Source organism: Nansenia antarctica (genome assembly GCF_963989245.1).
Source record: "Nansenia antarctica genome assembly, chromosome: 2".
In the NCBI taxonomy this organism is placed as follows: Eukaryota; Metazoa; Chordata; class Actinopteri; order Argentiniformes; family Microstomatidae; genus Nansenia; species Nansenia antarctica.
In genome coordinates this window covers 41,803,264-41,830,043 of record NC_137675.1, presented here as the reverse complement: position 1 = coordinate 41,830,043, position 26,780 = coordinate 41,803,264, and the positions used below count along the sequence as shown (strand labels likewise).

The window sequence follows — 26,780 nt, the reverse complement described above, 5'->3', positions numbered from 1 at the left end:
TGCTACGCTGCTTCTATAACATCAGGATCAGACACAGGGTGAGACTTTCAAAATAAACATTTTTAATGGCTTCTGTGTGCTTTAGACTTGCGTAGAATCGATTTATTTTTATTTAAAAAGTCAGACCGGAAAATGTATTATTGTCGCCAGACCCACTGCGTGGGAATACGACGCGTGCAGATGAGAGACATCAAAACTTGCACTTATTGCTCGTGTGACATTGGTTAATGGACGAGCATTCTAATAAAATAAATGTACAACGTTAAGCTGCGCCCAAAACCCTGATATTTTGCCACGTGAAATGATAAGACAAGAGGCCACGATATGATAATCGCCGTAGGAGGCGATTCGACTAGGCATGTGAATTTCTTCAAACTTGCAGTTGTAGCAACGGTGTGTGTGTTTTAGTAAATATAGTGTGTGTGTGTGTGTGTGTGTGTGTGTGTGTGTGTGTGTGTGTGTGGACCTCCTGTGAGAGGTGTGTGTACCTGTGAGAGGTGTGTGTGTGTGTGCCATATCTCAGTATGTAGGCTATGCAGTGTAAGTAAGTGTGTGAGTTTATTCTGTTATTTATGCTATTATATCTAGTATTGTGTTGAGAAGCAATGGAAATGAATCAAGAATTGATAAAGTAGGCTAACTTACATTATCATTGTTCTATATGCAACAGAACAGATCACCCAGCATTGCTAATGAAAAGAATCAATGAATGCGAGTCTAATACCAATACTTGCTCAATAGGTCTTAAAATATATTAAAAGTGTTCTTATAAAGGTCTTAAATGTAACTTGTTGAAACCTGCAGGAACCCGCATAATTAATTTAGGAACAGGTTGCTTACATTAATTATGCGGGTGTTACGGTCAGGGCCATCGCTACTTACACACGCATCATTGTTAGACCACTGTTAATGATAGAGCTTACCATCTACGGACAAAAAAAAAAGTGTCACCTTTTTGGTCCATCGCCAGTTTGCACCCCTTGTTATGTTAATGTTAATGTTAATTTTATTTATAATGCGCCCCCCATCCAACTTTTACATCGGCCCGGGGCGCAGCCCGGGTAAAGGAACAGATAAAGACAAGGACAAGGACAAGGAACGCAGAAAGCAAACAGACACAGACTACTTAAACGAACATCTCAAGGGATACAATTTACAACAAATAGGGAGTAGACTTAGGGAACATCATTGACGAAGAGGTGGGTTTTTAACTTGGCTCTAAAGGAGTCCAGAGTGGGGGCAGACTTGATGGCGGAAGGGAGCGCGTTCCACAGGGTCGGTGCTATCACCGCAAAGGCACGGTCACCCTTCCTCTTGAGGTTGGTGCGGGGGACCCTCAGGCTGAGTTGGGCGTCGGACCTGAGCCTGGGCCTTGAGGTGGAAGACAGGTCCAGGAGGTCCTTGATGTAGGGTGGGGCGAGACTGTTGAGAGCTTTGTAGACAAAGGTGCAGATCTTGAACTTCACTCTCTTCTTTACTGGGAGCCAGTGAAGGGAGATGAGGACAGGGTGGTCCCTGTGGTCCCTCATTTTAGTGCCTGACACCAGCCTGGCAGCGGCATTTTGGACTAGCTGCAGGCGGTAGATGGTCTTATCAGGAAGTCCAGCATAGAGTGAGTTGCAGTAGTCGAGCCTAGATGAAATTAGCATGAGGACGACCCTCCTCAGGTCACTGGGGGTGAGGAAGGACTTGATCTTGGCTATGATACGTAGTTGGTAGAAACATGACTTCACGACGGAGCTCACTTGTCGGTTAAGGTTGAGCTCGGAGTCAAAGATGACACCGAGGTTCTTGACATGTGGTCTGACAAGGGTGGACAGGCTTCCCATGTTGGTGCTGAGCTGAGTGATGGCGGTGGTGTTGCCGATGAGGAGGATTTCCCCCTTGCTCTCATTCAGCTGTAGGGAGTTCTGGGCCATCCACTCCTTCACATCGTGGAGGCAGTCCATCAGGCGCATCAGATCGGCGGGGTCGTCAGTGTTGATTGATAAGTAAAGCTGGGTGTCGTCCGCATAGCAGTGGAATGAGATCTGGTAGGGTTGAGGGATTAGACAGAGGGGGAGCATGTAGAGGGAGAACAAGATGGGACCGAGGATGGAGCCCTGAGGGACCCCACAGGTGAGGTTGGCTTGTCTGGAGGAGCTGTCTGCTATGTGGACGGCGTAGGTTCTATTGCTGATGTAAGACTTGAACCAGGACAAGGCGGTGTCGGTGATGCCAACCTCCTGCTGGAGTCGATTAAAGAGGATGGCATGGTCTATGGTGTCAAAAGCTGCGCTGAGGTCCAGGGCAGCACATTTCCTGGAGTCTGCGATGAGGAGGAGGTCGTTCCAAACCTTTAAAAGTGCCGACTCAGTGCTGTGGCCAGGTCTGAAGCCAGATTGAAACTTCTCCAGGATGTTGTTCTGTTGGAGGTAGGGCCATAGCTGGCTGAGGACAGCCTTTTCCAGGAGCTTGGCCACGACTGGGAGCTTGGAGATGGGTCTGTAGTTACTGAGGTTGGAAGGGTCCAGGTTGGGTTTCTTAAGGAGAGGCTGTACCACTGCTTGTTTCAGGGTGGGCGGAACAATGCCAGTGGCCAGCGAGCTGTTGATTATTGAGGGGATGTGTGGCCCTACTGTGTCGAACACCTCTTTGAGGAGGGGGGTAGGGATGGGGTCCAGAGGCGATGAGGCCGGCTTCAGTACAGTGGCCATCTTGGATAGGGCTGGTAGAGTGAAGGGACAGAAGCTGGAGAACGTGGATGAACATCCCAGTGTGGTGGCTAAGTCCTTGGTGGAGTTGTTGAAACACCCCTGCGTATGTAAACCATGAAGGCCACGTTTATGATGTCTTTTATACAGCCATATCGACTGACTTGGGTCTGTGTTTGCTTGGTGCCTAATGGATCAAGACTTTTGTCTAAAAAGCAAAATATATGTAGGCTATTATCCAGTCAGTAGGCCTACAGTTATGTATTTAAAAAAAGATCGGTATCGGTAGATCTTGAGGGAAAAAATCGGTGATCGGTATCGGCCCCAAAAATCCAGATCGGCGCATCCCTAACTGTATATACAGTGTTACTATAGCATATACAGTGTTACTATAGCATATACAGTGTTACTATAGCATATACAGTGTTACTCTAGCATATACAGTGTTACTATAGCATATACAGTGTTACTATAGCATATACAGTGTTACTCTAGCATATACAGTGTTACTCTAGCATATACAGTGTTACTATAGCATATACAGTGTTGCTATAGCATATACAGTGTTACTATAGCATATTTGATTGTATTTGCTGGAAATGACAACACTTTTATAGTCCCCCTATTTCTGTCATGGGACAATTGGCTTTACAGGTGTTTCTGGTATGTTAGGTGTGTTCACATCATTTGGCAGCCGTAAGAGAGCTCTCAATGTCTAGTATTTATTCTAGCCTTTGCGTTTGCCTTTGGAATCTGTCATCAAGAGGATCAAAGGGTCAATGAAAGTCAAGGAAGCCATTATTAGGCAGAAAAATCTAAAGTTTGGAACTTTGTTACAAAAAACAGCTCACCAACAATCACACACAGGCCAAGGAAGACTCGAAGAATGCTCACCACAATTGAGAAACCCCCCAAATAACTGTCCCGCCGATCAGGAACACTCCAGGAGGTAGGCGTGTATTTGTCAGAGACGACCATCCACAGAATACGTCACCAGCCAAACTACAGAGGCTTCACTGATTAGCTTCACTGATCCTCCCACTGGCTCACAGGCTTCAGCCAGTTATTACATGCAAAGGATTGTTGACCAAATGCTAAACATTTGAACCAACTTTCAGCGCATGGACCTGGGTGAATGCTCCAAGACCCACGACCTGGCTCTCCGGGCTGACTACGACATCGCCTCGAAGGACAGAGACCTGTTTTTTGAGCTGGATGTAAGTATGGGAGTATGGGGGGTTAAATGAGCTGGATGTAAGTATGGGAGTATGGGGGGTTAAATGAGCTGGATGTAAGTATGGGAGTATGGGGGGTTAAATGACAGAGACCTGTTCTTTGAGCTGGATGTCAGTATGGGGGGTTATATGACTGAGACCTGTTCTTTGAGCTGGATGTAAGTATGGGGGGTTAAATGCTCCAAAAAATGGGTTAGGGTTGATTGCAGGACATCATTTGACTAGATTTGCTGTTTTCAATTAAATATACATCCAAGTATTTCTATTTATTTTTAAAATAAAATTATAGGAATCCCTGCATGTGAAATCTCATGTTGCCTTTTTTTAGTGGGTAACACACTTCTGTTCCCTGAGTGTGCATGTGTTTTTCTTTGAGCTGCTTGTGAATCGCAGAAAGAAATAACATTACAATCCCAAAACTACAGTATATAATAAATATAAAATAAATAAATATAGCTGCAAGTGGCAATTACGGTTGTAAAAATTCCTCACATTTGGTAGATATCTCTGTTATGGCTCTGTCCCAAAGCACATTCACTCTGAGATGTATTAGACTAACAATGACTGACACAGCCTATTTGCATATGTCATCATTTATGGTATCTGTGTACGTATTTTAGAAGTATGAACTTCGCAGACTTTGCAGGGACCGGTAAAAGCATACTAACATTCATGTCAGTCTGACTTGCGGTTCATGAGAAGAAGATTTTTAAGTGTTATTTTTTTATAAACCCCTCAAAAAAAGTTCGGAAACGCTTTTTTTGTTGATTATTCCTCCCCTTTAATAATACCAATTGGTATTGTATTTTATATCGTTGGAAAGCCTGATTGGTCACCTTTACAATGAGGTACAACTTGTAAGGATCATACATTCATGGAATGAGTAACACAGCTAAACGTGTGGGTAGCGGCCCAAAAATGTTTGCCAAAATCCCCTGCAATATTCTTCTGTTGGTATTCACTCGTTTTTAGCTTCAAGTGCTGGCAGGTGTATGTCAGTCACAGGTGTGTGACTGGCACCTAATTGACAGGAATGATATTCTGGGGCCAGTGGTGATCCCATATCTCCAGAATCTGGGACCTAACTCCATCCTCCATGATGACAACGCTCGCCCCCACAGAGCCAGGATCATCACAGAGCACCTCCAGTATTTGGGAGTGGAGAGGGTGGAATGGCCTGCCGTGAGTCCAGACCTCAACCCAATTGAACACTTGTGGGATCAGCTTGGGCGTGCTGTACGTGCCAGAGTGACCAACGCAACCATGTTGGCTGACTTGCGGCAAATCCTAGTTGAGGAATGGGATGCCGTCCCACAGCAGTGTGTGACCAGGCTGGTGACCAGCATGAGGAGGAGGTGCCAAGCTGTTGTGACTGCGTATGGATCTTCCACACACTACTGAGGTCCCTCACAATGTAAAATTAATAAAGTGTAAAAATGGCCAATATGCAGGGGTGCACACAACTGGTGCGCATGCGTCGCCAAAATGCATGCTGCGCGGAAGATTAGCCGCATGAAGGCGCTTTTGCGCACCAACAGCTAGGTCCAAGAAGCAAGCGGCCACTAAGTAACTATTTGCCGTCCCCTCAGCCGAAGGCCCGACGAGTAATCCATCACAACAGTCGACCGACGACGACCACGGCGACTCCCCTCACGAAAACATTCGGAAAGTATCGTAACTCGTACTTTCATTCCGCGTATCGCGTATCGCACGGTTATCACGCCGCCACGTGAAAATTCAGTCCCGAACGACTCGTCGCTAAAAGGAAAAACAACACCAAGGGACTTCACGTTTCTTTTCTCTGAAGCTTTCAAACGTTCAGACGTTTGTTTTACAGCTTCATTATCGCACCTAGACCCCTGACCCAGGGAATATGGTTGGGAATTCTATTAGCAAAAGAAAAAAAAAGTATTTGTTGCACAATCAAAATAATGAGCTATTTAAAGTGATAGCCTACAACATCCAGTGTTTCCTCTACATGCATTTCATCGTGGCGGACCGCCACGATGGAATTTCCTCCGCCACCATTCAGATTTCTCAACCCAAAAAAAAAAAAAAGATTTAGGCCGCTTTTCAGACCTTCACAGCGCTAGACACACCCACAAGCGCTGAAACTGGACCAGTCCGTGTGTGTCGCGAGTATTGAACTTGAGGCTGCGTTCGTAAATTCGCTCTGAGAGCCCCGGAGCGCACACTGGGTTCAACGTCATAAAGGGACCAAGTCATTTGATTGGACAAGAGGCATTCCGTGAGTGCTGATCAGATTTCCAGAGCGTATTTACGAACGCGCCCTGGCTGTCACCCGAACACCGCGAGCTAGCGTAGTGTAGTGTAGTATAGGATGCGTAGTGTAGTGTAGTGTAGGATGGAGAGAGAGAGGAGAAGCCTCTCTATGTGTTACCTATGTCCAGTGTACTAGAACCACTCTAACAGGAGTGTTTGTCCGTGAATAACACCGGCTATGCCCGGGGTAGAAACACAAGACTATAGCTGGATAAGGTCTACAGGTCTACACAGTCATTTTAAGCCGTCGACCAGCCCTCTACGACCACGGGAAGTCATGTTAAAAGTGAAGATACTTCTGTTAAACTAAGCTAAGCTAAACATCGCTAATCGCTAACTCCCTCCTGGGCTTAAAGTGACAAGTAATAACGTTGTGAAAAAAAACGTCAGATCAGTGTTTTTGTTTTTATTGACAACGGAATTACATGCTGGAAAAACATGCAGACACAGACAATAAGAGACACACGGGAGAAGTACAGGAAAACATTTTATTTTCTCGAGTTTTGGCTGAAATTACGTCGTTGTTTTGAGCGCGCGTGCACGCGAAAAAATCGCGAGCGCGCGCTCAGCACTACCCGCCACCATTGTAAAAATTCCTGGAGGAAACACTGACATCCTCTACCATGGTTGAAATTGAGGACAGTGATAACAGCAGTCAAGAGAGCAGTGATGATGATGATTAAGCTTGTAGCATAAATAAATGCTTAGGCTGTAACTTTTTGTTGAAAAGTTGATTTCAGTGTTTACAGAACAGAGCAGTGCTTAAAGAGATGTCTGTTTATTTCAGTGTGTTTAAAGGAGTCTGACAGACTTTCATGCTTAAAGAGCAGTCATTTGATTTTGCATGTGTTTCTTCTGTTTTGCACACAATCATTTGTTCGTTCATCTTTATTTATGAATAAATGTCGTTTTGCTAATATAAGTTATCCATGTATCCCTTTTTCATCCATCCTGTGGGACGGGTCGTGACTCGCGAGCTCGGGGAGCACCAAGCAGCATCCCTAGGTGCTCCTCTGAGCACTGGCCCCAAAAAATTATGTGCACCCCTGCCAATATGTGTTGTTTTTTCCTTATTACTGTGGGAGAGTGCAATCATCCAATCCACCAAGCAACTCAAAACGAGAGTGAATACCAACAGAAGAATATAGGGGATTTTGGCTAATATTTTTGGGCCGCTACCCACACGTTTAGCTGTGTTGCTCATTCCACGAATGCATGATCCTTACAAGTTGTATCTCGTTGTAAAGGTGACTAATCAGGCTTTCCAACGATATAAAATACAACACCAATTGGTATTATTAAAGGGGAGGAATAATCAACCAAAAAAGCGTTTCCGAACTTTTTTTGAGGGGTTTATTTAAAATTGTCTGGAAATGCAGAATATTGAGTGGCATGTGGCAGCCATGTTTTTCATCAGATCATGTTGGAATTTGGTAAACATCTGTCATACTACTGTCTTGAGGCTCACCACGTTTCACATACATTTGCATAAATATGGGTAACCTCATTTGCATATGTCATTAATTATGGTGCTGATTAATTAGCATGTAGCATTTTCACATGGGAACTTTTCGTTCTCAAACTAGGAAAAGGGACCAGTACATGCTTCTTATCTTTTCAATCCAAATAGGGTTTTTTGTTCGGCTTGAGGAAGCAGATCTGCCAGTTTTGGTGTCTACCACAAACGGTTCAAAAGTTAAAAAATTCAACGTGTTGTTATAGCGCCCCCTTCTGGAATCACGGTGTCAAAGTTGTTGTGAGGGTGTGGCCAGGGGTCCTCTACGTGTCAATATTTGTGAGTCAATTACAATAGGGTTAGGGCTTGCATGGGCTTGCTCCCTAATTACAATAAGGTTTTGCCCTACATGGGTTTGGGCCTAATTACATTCCAATCGATTGGGCAAAATTAAATTATCAATGGTGGAGGACGTATTTGTTAGGAAATTCAAACTGAATTTTGCCGCAGTGGCCAGAGGTGACAGATTTCTAACAAACGTTTTAAACCATCTGCATCTAACTGTTTGTATCGGCCGTCCTCAGGCAGTGGATCACATAGAATCCTTCATCTCGGACTGTGACAGGCGAACAGAACTGGCCAAGAAGCGGCTTGTTGAAACTCAAGAGGAGATCAGTGCAGAGGTGGCTGAGAAGGTGAGAGGACTGGACGTCTGTGTGGGTGTGTGTGTGTTTGGGAGGGCTTGTGTTCATGTGTGGGGGTGTGTGTTTGGGAGGGCTTGTGTTCATGTGTGGGTGTGTGTGTTTGGGAGTGCTTGTGTTCATGTGTGACTGTATTTATTGGGAAGTACATGTCAAATCAAATCAAATTTTATTTGTATAGCGCATTTCTTACAAGATGCAACTCAATGCGCTTCACACAATGAAAATTTTCAGTCAATCAGTCAATCAATCAATCAATACTGACAGAGCCGCGAGCAGGCAAAAGTAAAAACCTGTACACTATGTAGCAAGGAAAATTCCCTTGCAGCCCTCTACACATAGAGCGACTACTAGCCAGTTTGCCTACCAGCACCCAGCGGTGGGCCCCCACACCCTCCCCCCGGGGAGCCCCCGCCGCCCCACACACCCAGCCCGCCCCACCACCAGCACACCCGGCCCAGCCAAGCAAGCACAGACCAAAGAGGCCCCGCACAAGGACGGCCAAGCAGGTGCCCCGGCGGCGGAACAGACCAGGCACACGGGGCAGCCGGGGGCCCCCAAGGGGAGGCCAAGGACCACCGGCACAAAGCAAGCAAGCAAGGGCGAAAAACCTGTACACCATGTATCCAGGAAAAGTTCCTTGCATATTATCGGCGTACACACTGTCCATAAATTTAGTGTTATATTTGCATCGTTCTGCATCCAGCATGGGCACAGGTCCTGCCAAAAGAGAATCTTAAGCACAGTTATGATGCAACAACACAATAAAGATGACAGCAATACAACCTGATGGTGGTCCTGGTACACCCTTGTACCGGTTCCAGTACTGCTCTAGGTGCTACTGGGAGTACTTCTCAACAACTTTGTCTCTGACTTGTTTGGAGAGTTCCTTGGTCTTCATGGCAGTGTTTGGTTGGTGGTGCCTCTTGCTTAGGTGTTGCAGCCTCTGGGGCCTTTCAGAAAAGGTGTGTATATACTGACAGATCATGTGACACTTTGATTGCATACAAGTGGACTTCATTTCACTAATTATGTGACTTCTGAAGGTAATTGGTTGCACCAGAAGTTTTTAGGGGCTTCATAACAAAGGGGGTGAATACATATGCACATGGCAATTTTCAGTTCTTTATTTTTTTAAATTCTTTTTTAATATATATTTCTCATTTCATTTAAAAACTAACACTATTTTGTGCAGATTCATAAAATAAAATTCTGATTATTTTTTTTTTAAATTACAGGTTGTAATGTAATAAAATAGGTCAAAAGCCAAGGGGGGTGAATACTTTTGCAAGGCACTGTATGCTAAAAGCTGATCCTCCAAATCTCTTTGTCCTACCCTTTGGCACTATTAAAAGTTCCGTGCCACTAGACCTTAGGGGTCTAGCTGGTGTGTATCTTATGAGCATGTCCACCATGTAATTGGGTGCATCGCAGTGGAGTGATATATAGACATGTGAAAAAGTTATGATTACGCATGAAAACCAGTCTTTTCCAACATATTTAAACATATGAACATTTGATTTTCATTTTAATAATATTGAGAGATGGACGTGATAGAACTTTTTAAATTAGATATAAGTGCTGTCAATCGATTACAATTTTTAATCAAGTTAATCACAATAATATTCTGAAATTAATCTGATTAATCGTATTTACTTGTATTTTTGGGGGGGGGGAGGAGATAAAACAAAAACATGTGTGGTGTTGGAATAAAGAAATGCATGACAAACTGGTTAGAGGAATCAGTGTTTTTTTTTTTTTTACTTTATTATAACATAGTTTAACTTAGTTTTGATTATTTCTGAATAAGATTAGAATCTCTTAATTTGTAAAAGTAAAAAAGTCTCAAGCTATGCAGTCAGAATTGCACTTAACTGCCAAACCTCAGACTGCATTGATACACTGTACTGATAATACTATAATGTATTATGTCTGATAATACTATAATGATTCCTGCATACACTACAATGGGGAAAAGTGCTCCCATCACCACTAAGACTGTCAGAACCTGGCCAGAAGGGTCCGCTCCACTGCAGATCTGCCTAAATGACACCCTATGGCAGGAATATGAGCATGAGGACCTGGAACAGTACACGTCGTCGGTTCTGAACCACATAGTGAACTGCACCAACTCAGTCACCGTGGACAAACGGGTCCGGGTCTACCCCAACACGAAGCCATGGATGACTGGGAAGGTCCAAAAACTGATCAACGAGAGGGACAACGCCTTCTTCGCAGGGAAGAGCACACCGCTGTACAGCTCCACCAGGGCCAACCTAAAGCGCGGCATCAAAGCGGCCAAGGCAGAGCACAGAGAGAAGATTGAGGAATGCCTCCTGAGCAACGACTCCAGGCGGATGTGGCAGGGGGTTCAGCAGATGACAAACTTCAGAGCCAAGGACGACCCCCTGCTGGCGGGAAAGCTGAACACCTTCTACGCCCGGTTCGACGAGGGGCGAACGGAGGTAACCGCAACACAAACACCACTCTCTCCAGCTCTCAGCAGCCTCACCCTCACAGAGCATGAGGTGAGACGCGTACTGAAGGCGGTGGACCCCAGGAAAGCCTCGGGGCCGGATGGCGTCCTGGGACGGGTGCTGAGAGACTGCGCCGACCAGCTGGCCGGGGTTTTCACCAACATCTTTAACCAGTCCCTGTCCCAGGCCACCGTCCCACCCTGCCTGAAAACCTCAACTATCATCCCAGTCCCGAAGAAAAGCACGGTGAGCTGCCTAAACGACTACCGCCCGGTGGCACTCACACCAATCATCATGAAGTGCTTCGAGAAACTAGTCCGGGCCCACATACTCACACGCCTCCCGCCCAACCTGGATCCATACCAGTTCGCCTACAGAGCCCACAGAGGACGCCATAGCGACGACTCTCCACGCCACTCTATCCCACCTGGAGAGGGGAAACAGCTACGCGAGACTGCTCTTCGTGGACTTCAGCTCCGCCTTCAACACCATCCTTCCAGACAGGCTAGTGACCAAACTACTAGACCTGGGTCTATCACACTCTATATGTGCGTGGATCAAAAACTTCCTGACCGACCGCCCCCAGAGGGTGCGGGTGGGCCCCCACAGCCCTCAGCCTCAGCACTGGGTCCCCCCAGGGCTGCGTGCTAAGCCCCATCCTCTACAACCTCTACACCCACGACTTCACCCCCGTCCACCCCAGCAACTACATCGTAAAGTTTGCAGACGACACCACCGTGGTGGGATGTATCTCGGGGGGGGACGAGGCGGCGTACAGGGATGAGGTAGAGCAACTGAGCAAGCTGTGCAAGGTTAACAACCTGCTGCTAAACAAGTCAAAGACCCAGAAATTCATCGTAGACTTCAGGAGGAAAAAGTCCGAGATCCAGAACCACGCATGCGCAGTCAACAGCACCAATTACAGAATACTAAATACCGGCGAGACTAATTAACTAGTTAGCCTTCCAATTTCTACTATTTACTATATAATACTAAAGAAAGGGTATATATAATGAGTGGGGAAGCTGGACCAAGTAAAAAAACAATAACGTACAACTTCCATCCAGAATGGGAGGGGGACTTTTTTACACGATGTGATATTGGAAGTGCGTCTGTCTGATCTGCAGATCTATGATGGCTGTTTCTCTATGATGGCTGTTTGGAAGAAGGGAAATGTGGCAAAAGAGTGAAAACGTACGGCTGCAACGATAGCTTCTTATCGCGTCAGTCACGTTCTTGTTAAACACAAGAAGAAAACAAAGACGGCGAAATTGTGAAAAAAGCGTTTCTCGAGGCTGCAGATTGCCTTTTCGATGACAGATCCACAGTGGCTGATGACACCTTGCAGCCTGCCTACACCTTGCAACCAGCTCCTACAGCCCTGACTTCTAGAAACTAGCTGCCTCCTCCCAGTGCCAGGTCTCCCACTAAGGTAGAGAAATGCATTTATTTCCTCCTTTCAAACTAGGGAACTACCTGTTTTGTATCTGGTTTACTTTTCTGTTTGTTGGGTCAGTAGTTGGCTATGGTACTGCAGACTGGCTGTCAGTGTGTGAGTGAGAGAAAGTGACTGTGTGTGTGTGTGTGTGTGTGTGTGTGTGTGTTCAGCCATACAGAACTATTACGATACAAAGTGTCAAAACAACCGGTCAGGTGGCGACCTCCCACCACCGCCTTGGCATGGGGAGGTGACGTCACCCAATCCACCTTTCCTCCCTGACACCTCACACTTCACCGCCCAGGAGGTGGAGTGTGTTTTGCACAGCCTTCCCAACAACAAGGCCAGTGGCTCAGATGGGGTGACATACGAGGCACTGAAATCCACACAGTCTTGTCAGACATTAACAACTGTTTTTAATGTCTGTTTGGAGAATAAGCGAGTTCCAGATTCATGGAAAGGAGCATTGATGCATCGCATCCCAAAGAAAGGCAATATCCCTGAAGATCCAACAACATGGAGGGACATCTCTCTTCTCCCTACCATCTATAAGGTGTTCATGAAGTGCATACTGGCCCGAGTCCTGCCCTGGTTGGATCCACAGTGGCTGATGACACCTTGCAGCCTGCCTACACCTTGCAACCAGCTCCTACAGCCCTGACTTCTAGAAACTAGCTGCCTCCTCCCAGTGCCAGGTCTCCCACTAAGGTAGAGAAATGCATTTATTTCCTCCTTTCAAACTAGGGAACTACCTGTTTTGTATCTGGTTTACTTTTCTGTTTGTTGGGTCAGTAGTTGGCTATGGTACTGCAGACTGGCTGTCAGTGTGTGAGTGAGAGAAAGTGACTGTGTGTGTGTGTGTGTGTGTGTGTGTTCAGCCATACAGAACTATTACGATACAAAGTGTCAAAACAACCGGTCAGGTGGCGACCTCCCACCACCGCCTTGGCATGGGGAGGTGACGTCACCCAATCCACCTTTCCTCCCTGACACCTCACACTTCACCGCCCAGGAGGTGGAGTGTGTTTTGCACAGCCTTCCCAACAACAAGGCCAGTGGCTCAGATGGGGTGACATACGAGGCACTGAAATCCACACAGTCTTGTCAGACATTAACAACTGTTTTTAATGTCTGTTTGGAGAATAAGCGAGTTCCAGATTCATGGAAAGGAGCATTGATGCATCGCATCCCAAAGAAAGGCAATATCCCTGAAGATCCAACAACATGGAGGGACATCTCTCTTCTCCCTACCATCTATAAGGTGTTCATGAAGTGCATACTGGCCCGAGTCCTGCCCTGGTTGGATCCACAGTGGCTGATGACACCTTGCAGCCTGCCTACACCTTGCAACCAGCTCCTACAGCCCTGACTTCTAGAAACTAGCTGCCTCCTCCCAGTGCCAGGTCTCCCACTAAGGTAGAGAAATGCATTTATTTCCTCCTTTCAAACTAGGGAACTACCTGTTTTGTATCTGGTTTACTTTTCTGTTTGTTGGGTCAGTAGTTGGCTATGGTACTGCAGACTGGCTGTCAGTGTGTGAGTGAGAGAAAGTGACTGTGTGTGTGTGTGTGTGTGTGTGTGTGTTCAGCCATACAGAACTATTACGATACAAAGTGTCAAAACAACCGGTCAGGTGGCGACCTCCCACCACCGCCTTGGCATGGGGAGGTGACGTCACCCAATCCACCTTTCCTCCCTGACACCTCACACTTCACCGCCCAGGAGGTGGAGTGTGTTTTGCACAGCCTTCCCAACAACAAGGCCAGTGGCTCAGATGGGGTGACATACGAGGCACTGAAATCCACACAGTCTTGTCAGACATTAACAACTGTTTTTAATGTCTGTTTGGAGAATAAGCGAGTTCCAGATTCATGGAAAGGAGCATTGATACATCGCATCCCAAAGAAAGGCAATATCCCTGAAGATCCAACAACATGGAGGGACATCTCTCTTCTCCCTACCATCTATAAGGTGTTCATGAAGTGCATACTGGCCCGAGTCCTGCCCTGGTTGGAGGATGCTAACATCTTGTCCACCAAACAGAAGGCTTACATCAGCAGGATGGGTATGGATGAGCATGTGTTCTGCCTTAAGACAGGGATAGATGACTTTAAACATCAGTCATGTAAACATCAGTCATGTAAACTCTTTACAGTCTTTCTTGATTTTAGAGATGCTTTTGGGACATTAGCTCACAATATAATGATTAGATCACTGGAAGAGATACAGCTACCCCAGCTATTCATTGACATTGTGAGAGATGTGTACCGAAGCTCCACCATCCAAGTAATCTGTGGGAAGCAGCTCACTCGCCCAACACCACTTCAGACAGGCATTAAAACTGGCTGTCCATGGAGCGCGGTTAATTTCATAATTGCCATCAACCAGTGGATTAAGTGGCTGTGTCAGTGTGCCCCTGAGGGTGTCATCTCCCCCAACCCAGTGCAGGGCTACGCAGATGATGTTGTCCTGGCCTCCAGGGAAGAGAGCGTCATCAAGAACATGCTCTGCAGGACGGATCGTTTTCTGGAATGGTCTGGCCTGGAGGTCAAAGCCAGCAAATGTGCTGTCCTGTATGAGAGGCGGAGTGGGGGGAACAGGTGGTACCACTCAAAAACAGACACACCCCCTGTGTTCTCTTTAGCATCTCTTTAGCAACACAGCCCATTCATGTAAATTCTCTTCATGAGACACCCATATCTTGGACATAAAATTAACATCGCAGGAGAGTGGAAGGAGCAAGTCAATAACATCCTGACTGAGTTCACTTCCAGGCTGGACTTGATAGACAGTTGTCCTCTGCCACTAACTATGAAGTTAGAAGCCATCAGGCAGGTGGCCCTGTCCAAAGTTCAGCACCTCTTCTCCAATGTCCACATCCCCCAGAAAGTGCTGTGTGAAATGAACAACAAGACTGTGAGCGTAGTGCGCAGGTGGCTTGGACTCAATTCACACAGCACCCGTGACATCATCTTTCATCCCCAATGGGAGGGAGGGCTAGGGGTCCCCAATGTAGAATGGATCTACACCAGCATGAGAATTTCCCATCTTCTCAGGATGCTTAACAACGACGACAAGGACGTCAGGGAGCTGGCCCGCTCCTCCATGTTCCTGGACCTGAGGAGAAGGAAGGTCCCAGTTGCCAGGGGGGCGGAGCCCCACTTCCTTGGGTTCAAGAGGAAACCCAGCGGAAAATTGGACACTCATTCCGCTGGTTTTGGAGTCTGGTCTGATTGGCCAGACCTGAATGACCTCTGTGTCCGAGCCGGGGTGTCCCTGGAGTGGGTGCGGTCTGACTCTGAGACTGTTCGGGTCTCAGAGAACTGTATATCTGACCCTCTCACACAGGTCAGGGCAACAGCCTCCTTTGCTGGACAGAGCCACCAGCTAACATCTAGAGGGGCCAGACGGACTCTCATGGACCTTCATCAACATCAACAACAACAACACTGGACTGGTCTGAAACTCCAGGGAAAACTGGCATGTCTTCCCACAGCTGATCACTCTGTTTCCCATTCTTTTCTAAAAAACACTGCACTCGATGAGGACTGTCATATTCACAACCAAGGCCATATTACAAGTCCTTCCTACCAGACTCAACCTCTCTATTTGGTTTCCCTCCACTCAGGTTCCTCATTGCTTGCACCACACCACAGAACAGGTTACAGAAACACTTTCACATATCTTGAATGGCTGTTATGTTTACAAAGGAATGTATATAGCACGTCATGACAGAATTGTGAGCCTAATAGTAAAGGACATATCACTCCACTTCCCAGTTACAGTGAAAATGTATACACATCAGGGTTTCCGTTAGAAAAAATTGCCGCCGGACATCGTGTCCGGGAAGATTCCGATTTACCGGACAAACGTGATATATTCCGGTCATCATATTAAAATATAAAAAAAAAAAAAAAAAAAAAAACTAATATAGCTGTTTGTCGCGGTGATTACTGTTGTGTAGCGGCCTATATATGCCATTTAATGTCTATTTCTCATCCGATACGATTAGATGCGAGCTATATAATATATAATAATATAACATGATTCGCATGCGCGCTATGCCATTATGTCCAGCGCTGAACGGGCGCCTCACTGGGAACTGAACAGACAGCATCGATCAATGAACAGACTCCACATTACGTTAACTGAAGTTTGTTAAATTGTTTGGGATTAATGTGAATTTTCTATTTTCTCTTTCCAGTTTTACCCTTTTTTTTAATCAATAAAACAACGTCATTTCTATAACCAGGTCTCGCTGGTTGGGAAGGCATTTCGCATTTTATTGAACAGTGCAAGCATGTAGGCTTCTGGCGTGACATCGTACCCCTAACGTTCTTAGGGTTTGTTTGAAAAGCTTAGACTGAAAGTTAGTGCCCTGGTCAGATTGTATAACAAGAGGAAGACCGAATGTGGAAAAAAACGTTGTTAAAGCTTTCACCACTGAGCTGGCTGATATGTTACGCAACGGAACAGCTTCGGGAAAACGAGTAGCAGCGCACATAATAGTAAGCAAATACTGACTTCCACTTTTAGTCCTAGGCAAAGGTCCAACACAATCAATTATTACACGTTCAAATGGCTCCCCTATAGCAGGAATGGGATGCAATGGTGCGGGTGGAATGGATTGATTAGGCTTACCCGCCATCTGACAAGTATGGCAACAGCGGCAGTGCTTGGCAACATCCGCCTTCAGTCCGGGCCAAAAGAAATGTTTCAATATCAGCTGATAAGTTTTAGTTATACCTAAATGTCCTGACCACTGGCTCTCATGTGCTACAGATAACACCTGTTGTCTATAACCCACAGGCACAACCACTTGTTTTACAGTATTCCACTCACAACCATTTGCATTAGGAGGAGACCATTTACGCATTAATATCCCATCGTTAAGGAAATAAACTACGTTGCCCCCTATTTCAGATTCCTCACTAGCTGCATGTAAAAAACATTTGTTTAATGACTGATCAGCTACTTGAGCGACACGCAATCGCTCGCCGGTTACAGGCAGAGATAGGCTGTCAGCGGATGGTATGGTAGGACTCGGGGAGGATGGTAACTCTACCACTTTCTCCCTGGGAGAAGCTGAAACAATCGGGTTCTCATCCCTTTCAGAAAAGGCTTGCATAATCACACTATCACAGAGAGAAACATCGCTATCCTCCTCTCTGCCTCGACTCGATTGTGCACGAGTTATAGCGCACACCGGAAACAACCGCTGTTTCGCATAGGCAGCCTACACATTAGGAGTCATCATCATGCCGGTGTCAAATCATATCATAATAAAATAAATACATAGCCTATATATTCGTCTTTTTTAAAATAGAAGGAATCAGAATGTGAACTTTAGCGAATTGTATTCAAATTGTGCTTAGAGGGAATTATTTTCACCGGACATTTATGTCCGACGAGTTTTCAATTTGTCGGACTTCAACAACTTTTACCGGACAAAGTCCGGGAATTACCGGTTAACGGAAACCCTGATACACATGCTTGTGTCAATGCATCCATGTTCAATTTCTGTAATGACCAATGTCACTTTTCACAGTTGTCTGCTAACACACCAGATGTTGTTGTTGTTAATGAAGAGTCCAGAGAGGTGTCTGTATTAGAGGTAGCATGCAACTTTGATATAAGCCTAGAGGAAGCCTTCATGACTAAGGTCATGAAATACCAGCAGCTTGTAGACACCATCTCAGAGCTAGGCTATAGGTGTACGCTATTAGTCTTTATATTTGGCAGTCTTGGACATGTGCACAGATTGGTTGTCAGAGGACTACGTCTACTGGGAATGTCCAAGGGAGAAGCAAAAAGGCTCAGCAAGTATTGCTCTGTCTCTGCGATTATTGGCAGCCGCCAAATATGGCGGAGACTGTGTTACTTGTACCCGTGAGTCTTGTCCTGTTGTATGTGAAAGACATTGTCCATGTCTGTTTGTGAATGCATCCCATCTGTGCCTTCAGTATTTGTGTCCCTGTATACTTGTTTCTATGTGGACAGAAATAAATGATTAAAATGTGTGTGTGTGTGTGTGTGTGAGTGAGAATAGCAAAGAGGGAGGGTTTGTGATGGTCTTCTCCTGTGTGGCTGTGTGACAGAGAGAGAGAAAGTGTATTGTACTATGCAGGCTGGGAACTGTGTGTGTGTGTGTGTGTGTGTGTGTGTGTGTGTGTGTGTGTGTGTGTGTGTTTGTAGTACGTGCGTGTACGTTTGCGATGTTTAAACTAGACTGGTAGATCTTGGCAGACTGGCTACTTGAAAAGTAGATCTTGGTTCAAAAAAGTGTGGGCACCCCTGCCTTATACCATACCACCATACCAGAACATCACAGCAGGAACAACCTATCTCAAAAAAGCGATCGTATTGTAATAAACCAGTCCGGAAAGGGCTCTGTCGCTTAGCCTACCAATAATCTAACCTGGAGAAATCAGCTACGAATGTCCCCTCCCCTCGCAGGTTCATTACAGTATATTACATAAATGTATTACTGTTAAGTGTTGTTGTGGATGTTATCCCTAGTGCCATTCTGAGGTTAGCATTGCGATGTGTTCGTCTTAACGTTTACAAACTAAAATATACGATCACTTTTTGTGATATGTTGCTCCTCTGATGTCCTGGAAACGAACACATAAGCACTCCGAACAGCTGTCAGCGTCTTTTGTTGCTATAGGAAACCACTACTCTGCTTGCGATTGATCAGCTGTCAGCAGTGTTATTACAGGTACGTTCGTAAATGCATGAACGGTCAGTTCGCTCGGACAAAACCAGTCAGTGTTTTCAGTCAGAGCACCCATCTCTGAGCGGTCCCAGAGCGCAGAGCTCTGAACTTTGGAACTTTGTTATGTTTTGATATGAGAAATTCGAACTAAGTGGTCAGTTTATGAAAATAATACCATAGAATACTAAATAAAATATTAAAATAATAGCCCCCTAGCGTTTGCCGCCATATTGTGACACACACCCCCCCCCCCCCAAAGTCCAATCAAAAATGAATAAATATTAGCATCATAAAACAGCAATTTGTCGAAATGCAACACCAGCACACTTAAAAAACAAACTATGTTAGTTGTAATATACCGTTTTGTAGCCTACTGTTTGTTCTGCACCGGACATGTGTGAAATCGCTGCTGTGTTATTGTTGTTCTGTGATATAACACAGAATATTAGTCAACATTAATATTCAGGGAAGAAAATAAGCCTACTTTTTTTTGATGGGGGACGGTAAGACACCTGGATAATGGACAGGGGGGTGCTGGCCCAAAAAAGGTTGAGAACTGGTCTAGGGTATCCTAACTTTTTCCTTGGTAGGAATTGGCATCTTTGTTAATTTCTTTGTTAAATAAATGATAACAGAACTACATTGTTTTTGGTTCAATTACATCACCGTTATCTATAGATATTGTTTGAAATAAGATCAAATATGTCCACATTTCTTAAAAAAATAACCAAATATTTCATGGGGTGTCCTAATTTCTTCACATGACTTTGTGTGAATGAACCTTATTATGATCTTGTCTTATTTTATTTGGATCCGTTTCATGTTGTTTGTGCGTGTCCACACAGGCAGAGAAGGTTTCATGATGTTTGTGCGCGTCCACACAGGCAGAGAAGGTGCATGAGTTTCATGTTGTTTGTGTGCGTCCACACAGGCAGAGAAGGTGCATGAGTTTCATGTTGTTTGTGCGCGTCCACACAGGCAGAGAAGGTGCATGAGTTTCATGTTGTTTGTGTGCGTCCACACAGGCAGAGAAGGTGCATGAGTTTCATGTTGTTTGTGTGCGTCCACACAGGCAGAGAAGGTGCATGAGTTTCATGTTGTTTGTGTGCGTCCACACAGGCAGAGAAGGTTTCATGTTGTTTGTGCGCATCCACACAGGCAGAGAAGGTGCATGAGCTCAACGAGGACATTGGGAAGCTGCTGGCGAACGCGGAGCAGCTGGGTGCAGAAGGCAACGTGGACGAGGCTCAGACGGTGCTACAGGAAGTGGAGAAAGTGCGCAACAGGAAGAGAGATGCTGAGGTACCCAAAAGGCAGAAACACATTATAACATGTCATAAAAAATTACTTTATCAGACAATATGATCTCTGTATTGCAGGCTTACAGTTTCAAAAGGTTTCTACTCAAGCCACAACATAGTTTTGCTCTCAACATATGTGACATTGGATTCGGCCAGGGCTACAGCACATTAATCCAGGCCAGTGGTAACCATGGCAACCATGGCAAATCATCATTGACCAAAAGAGCCAGGTCGTGGCGGCGTTCCCTCTGCCTTGCCCCAGCAAAACAGACAACCTGTCATATATGCTTACATTTACCACTCAGCTTAACATCTATTATAAAGCAGAAAATATACCCAGTGTAGTGACGTTAATTTGAAACACAGAGGGGACAGAGATGCTGTATATCCCAATAAGGAAGAGGAGAAGGTGGTGATATCTTTTGAATACTTTAAAAAGAAAGAATTATGTGCAAAATCCAACCTTTTGATACAGTGTTGCCTATTGAACAGATTTATACATTTGAGTATGTTTTTGGTAGACCAACCGTATGCTATTTTCATTGTTTTCAACCACCTCCTGCTACCCCACAGTTGGGGAAACGATCCTGTAGGTTGTCATTCGTCATTCATATCATAATACTGTCAAATACCTGATAATCTTTATATATCTCTATAACTCTCTATATATAACCTGGTAAATACCTCATAGTAATTGTTTGATTTCAGAGGTGGAGAACCAAAAGAAGACAAATGCTTCGGTGTCCCATTACTTACGCAGGGCACTATTTTATCGCTGGGATGCTCAAAGTTTCAAGTAGTACTATGCTATAGAAATGCATTGGAGTCATTTGGAGTAGTAAAAGGCTAAAATGGAATTAATCTTGATTCTTAAACAATATTGTCTCGTCTCTTAACACAGGATATATTTAGGAGCCTGTTTTAGTTTATCTTTCAACGCCCCGTCACAGGGTTGTTTGGAACTTCAACCTGAATTTCACTTCGTGTCAGATATCCAACAGGCTTACGCACAGCTCATTGAAGTGGTATTCATTCTGAAATTGTGTCAAACTATTATTATTGCACTCGAATGGACTCATTTTAGGCTTTTTGTTGAAGTTGTCGAGGGACATTTTGCATTTGAGCTCATTTAGGAGCAAAGAAGGTGGAGAAAATGGATGAGAAAACGTATTCCCCCCCTCTCTCTGTTTCTCTTTCTCTTTGAATGAATGAATCTTATTTTTATTTAAAATAATAAAATAACAAATAACTAATATGAAGAGTACAGACCTATCACTGTTCGAAAGGGAGTAGGATGAGGCCTAAGCTTATCATGTCCTACCCCTATCCGTCACTCTCAAGTGAGAACAATAATACTTACATTATATAATCCAGTTAATTAATTCATAAATTACAGTATCAACAGTACTAGTAATTTTTCATTCTTAATATTGAAACAACACAAAATAAATAAATAAACATAATTTGCCATTCTTAATACTGAAACAACACAAAATAAATAAATAACATCCGTCAGTATCCGCAATGTAATACAAAAGAAAAAGACAAAGAAAACCACAGCTTAGTATCCAGATGATTAACAACCTTCCCTTTCCTCATTTTGGTAGTTAATAAAAATCATTTCTTTAAACCTTTTTTAAATATCTTTCTGTCAGGATGAGTACAGGAACTCGATGCCTGCCTCCAGTTTTCAGCAGCAGAAGCTGCGTGTGTGTGAGGTGTGCTCGGCCTACCTGGGGCTCCATGACAACGACCGACGCCTGGCCGACCACTTTGGAGGGAAGCTCCACCTTGGATTCATTCAGATCAGAGAGAAGTTGGAACAGCTCAAGGTGTGTTAGTTTGTATTAACGGTGTAACTGGGTGTGTGAAGCAGACCTGGGTGTCTCAACGTACCTGGTCACAACAAGGTCTGGTGTGAATATGTTTATGTTCTTTTTCCAAAAGCTGTGATTTTCTATATTTGGTATTGAAATGTTCTGAGGATTTAAAAAAAAATAATAATATAATAATATGTTCAGAAAACAGTTTTGGCGAAGCAAGAGAAAAGAAACCAGGATCGGCTGAAGAGGAGGGAGGAGAGGGAGAGGGAAGAGAAGATGAGGAAAAGGAAAGTATATTTCAGCAAAAATTAATCAGCAAAGGACATTGCATAACATACACTTAATAAAAATGATTTTAAATGTTTAAGATCCAAAATCTAACATCATCAAAAGTCCTTATCAGTCAAAATATCTACTAGCAAATGCAGTGCTTCCATTAATAATGGCTATTAGCTTTTTTCATTATTGTGCTAAAATATTTTAGTCTAACCCTGGCTCCAGGGTTAAAAAGGCATGTTCCAAAAAAGCGTCTGTGTTGTTGACCGTCCTCTCCCCCATGGTCCCCCATCAGGTCTCGCTCTGGAGAACGCAGGAGGCGCCGTTCCCAGTCGCCCTCCCGCGAGAGGTGCCGCTCCCGTTCTCGCTCCCGGGATCGCGAGAGGGAAAGGGAGAGGGAGCGGGAGCGAAAGAGCAGCCGCTCCTCTAGCAAGAGCCACCAGCACAGCCGGGAACGCAGCAGAGAGCAGGAGAGTCGCTCCAAACACAGGTATCAGTGTGTATACCCTCTCCTTAAGATGGTTGAGTTCTAGTCAGTGGTCACACTGCTCAAATGAGTCAACGGCTTGTGTGTGTCACGTCGTCTCCATTGCATCAATTACATCAGATTGATTATCATGATTGATTATCATGTTCAACACTTTCGCCTCCGTCGGTATGCAAAGAAAAAGGGTCATGTCTGCCTCCTGACGGATTAACACTTTATTATGTTTGGAAAAACTGAGTGATTTCTAAGGTGCTCTGCATTCATGTTCAAACAAAAACGATTAGCAACAACTGCTAAACGATTAGCAACAGCAGCAAAATTATTAGCAACAGCAGCTAAACGAATAACAACAACAGCTAAACGATTAGCAACAACAGCTAAACGATTAGCAACAGCAGCAAAACGATTAGCAACAACAGCTAAACGATTAGCAACAACAGCTAAACGATTAGCAACAGCAGCTAAACGATTAGCAACAACAGCTAAACGATTAGCAACAGCTAACAGCTAAACGCCTGAAGAGAAGTTTGGTGAAGAGCTAATCTCGGAACCCAGAATCTAATCTTGCAAAGCTAGACACAGCTACTACTTAGCCCACACAATAAAAACATCTTAACACCTCAAAGCAGATCCTGCTCTCCTCAATCGTAGCTATCACACCCACAACAGACACCCCCGACACGAGCATGGCTACATCCCAATAACAGTTTGAAAGGAAGTCGACGGTTGCACTAAAAACTCAATTTCTTTCTCTCCCCCGCTTCCTGCTCTCTCCACGCCGCTCCCTCGCTCCGCCCCAGCTCCTCTCGGGAGAGGTCCTCATCGTCCTCCGACTGGCGGAACAGAAGATCAGGGCCTCGTCGCTCAGAGGACAGGGAGAGGGGAGAGGCCTAACCACGCTTCCCAGCTTAAAAGGAGGATGCTAGAATGTTCTTTTTGCCCCACTCAAATTGACCTGTGTTTTAAGCCTGTTGAGATGCTCTTGTGGGTATGTCACATCATAAAGCTCCATATTCATAACTTGAGCTTCATCCACATCACACATCTGGACACTGACCCACCACCTGCTGCGAATTCAGGATGCATCAGTGAGAATTTGATCATGTTTTGGCTTACATAATAATATTTGATCCGTATGCTATTTTATTAGGAATATGTTGTGCAAGCAGGGGAATGGCAATGGATATACCATTCTTTGCAAGAAGGAAGGATGGGAGGGATTTTCATAGGTCCTATGCGGTAGGGTAGCGGTAGGCACAACCTTCAGGATAATGTTAGCTTCAGGATGTGTTGCTATAGTCATTTATCTGTCTAAAAGGTGAACAGTCTTTGTGACATGGGTTATCCTGAGTTGTGGCTGAATGTTGACCAAAGTTAGTCCACTACCTAACTCCCTTATCCTGCCTAGTGAAACACCACTTTGATCCCATATTTTTCTTCATTCAATCCGAAATAATGAAAAAGAAAGTTCTGTTCCACGCTTATGTAGTCACATCACCACAAGGGAACTCCATGTCAAAGTCTGCAAGCATTGATTTCTTTTTGGTTTGTACATTTATACACTGTCATGTATTTAAAGTGTAAAATGTAGTGGTTTTATTATGTAACTGACCTGAAATGAATAAAATAACAGTACAGATCAACTGATTGGATATCGGATCACTTATGCTGTGTGTCTTTGGGGTTATTTGCTGTCCATCAGGGTTCCCACAGCTATCGAAACAATTATTTTTAAATCACTTGTCAAGGTTGCCCCTCAATCCAAATCAAGGACACTGAATCACTTGGCTGGGTCACAGTTTCAGCCCAGATACATTTACATGATTCAATCTAAGTCAGAGGAATTTTAGGTTTTAGTTTTGTGGTCCTCTGTAGCTCAGTCGGTAGAGCATGGCGCTAACAACACTTAGGTTGTGGGTTAGATTCCTGCTGGGAATCATTTAATATACAGAAAAATGTATGCACTCACTTCAATGCATGTCGCTTTGGATAAAAGCGTCAGCTAAATGGCATATATTCTATATTATATGAATAATATGTACATAGGAAATCTGGCTATTGTCCTGTATAAATGCATTTACAAACAGTGTTTTGTCAGGTCTGATATTAATTAATTCAGATTAGCCATTTGGAATCTCAGATAAGAAGCAGACCCACACAAAGGGCTCATCATCGATCAAGCAAAAGAACTGCATGTGCAGTAGGGCTGTCGATGTCCATTTCAAATATCTACAAATACATGTCAAACTGTTGTGCAGTGTTATGCCTGTTACGTACAGAAGAGGACAACGTAACTGGAACGTGTAAACACTTTCTCAGCAGTATAATGTGTTCTCTTCAGCAGTAACATTTGGTGGCAGATAATTTATTGTCCTCAATGAGGAAAATTAGGTTCACATTTAACAGGAGGAAGTTGTCATCACCATTGAGAATGTTGGTAGGCAAAGAAATCATGAAACATTTCTTGTTCAATATTGCAGCAGCTGTACTGTCGCTGCTCAGGACAGTAGCTTTATTTCATAGTTATTATTTCAGCGTTTGTGTACACAGGCTAATCCTTATCCCCTCATATTGTATTATTATTATTATTATTGTATTGCATGTAAACTCATGAATTGACAACAATCTAACAAGTTGTATTGAGGCTTCTTGATTCAATTCAGGTGATTCTTAATAAGAAAAAATCGTCCTTCTTCTAGCACGATGACTGCCAATGGCCCCTGGCCTGAGCATAGTTTAGTTTAGTTGATTTATTTAGCACATGATTTTTTAAAAACTGCAAGGACGGAACGAAGCCCTTCAGGCTTGTACATAGTTCCACTCCCGTCAATAGCCAAGGTTCAATATACCACAAAGAACACTTAATACATGTAAATAAGACAAGAGAAACACTTAATACATGTAAATGAGACAAGAGAAACACTTAATACATGTAAATGAGACGAGAAAACACAAACAAAATCAGGTCCATGCAGAAAAACGGTAGGATAGCACAAAACTGAAAAAGATACAAGGATAGGCTTGCTCAGAACACTTCAAGAAAAGAAAGACAAAAATAAGAGCAATAAACAGGAAAGAAAAGAAAAACAATCTGTTAAGAATATTACGCAGGACCAACATGAAATGAACGGCTCATGACGAAATTAAATAATCTTTCAGTTGCTTTCTCAAACCGACCGAGATGTTAATCTCAGTGGCAAACTCAAGGTGTTCCAGATTTTTGGACCTCTAAAACAAATGTTGAATTGGTGGCTAGATGTTCGACAGAAAGGTAAATGGAGATGATTACTGTGCCTTGTTGGATATGAGTGAATGTCTAATGAAAAAATAAAGAAACTATGGCAGGTAGAAGGATAGCTATAGGGTATAACTATAAGGATACTGCATAGATTACTGTTTCCTGCAATCACTGGTGGATAGATGATTCACTTACTGAGTCAAATGTATTTGTTGTAAGTCGCTTTGGAATAAGACGTCTGTTAAATGCCTAAAATATAAATGTAATGAAGATGGAAAGTGTGGAGCAAGAGTATGTTCGGTTGTCAGGATTGGATCTTTTGCAATAACCGTTATTTTGTAATAAATTGCATTGTAATAAATGAACAATCCCTTGTGCTGTGCACTGGAAGCAGAACTGGCTTTGGCCATAGGGATAGAATACATATTCTACACATCTAACCCTAACCCTGTTATAAATTATGTTCAAATTATATCCATCAGTATACAGTAAACCTAGGCCTATACATGACATTCATATAAAGCAGCTGAAAATACCATGCATATGTGACACGGTCTGCATGTCGGCAATTCTCAAGGCGCGCAAGTCATGCTACGAAAGTTGAAGTGTTGAAGAGCCCACTCGATATAACAAACAACAGTTTTAGGATCACTA

General features: G+C 44.1%; 1 protein-coding gene across 1 annotated transcript in view; it reads left to right on the top strand.

Annotated features, from left to right (window-relative positions):
• LOC308150160 (putative RNA-binding protein Luc7-like 1) overlaps positions 1-24,518 on the top strand; it is a 31,276-nt gene extending 6,758 nt beyond the window's left edge. The window contains exons 3-10 of the mRNA XM_080523021.1: positions 3,812-3,910; positions 8,252-8,362; positions 20,160-20,303; positions 21,958-22,134; positions 22,324-22,416; positions 22,610-22,653; positions 22,697-22,891; positions 23,689-24,518. Coding sequence (XP_080379147.1) covers positions 3,812-3,910; positions 8,252-8,362; positions 20,160-20,303; positions 21,958-22,134; positions 22,324-22,416; positions 22,610-22,653; positions 22,697-22,891; positions 23,689-23,782 — 957 coding nt within the window. The 3' untranslated portion in view covers positions 23,783-24,518. The remainder of the gene's footprint in view (positions 1-3,811; positions 3,911-8,251; positions 8,363-20,159; positions 20,304-21,957; positions 22,135-22,323; positions 22,417-22,609; positions 22,654-22,696; positions 22,892-23,688) is intronic.
• The last annotated feature ends 2,262 nt before the right edge of the window (positions 24,519-26,780 follow it).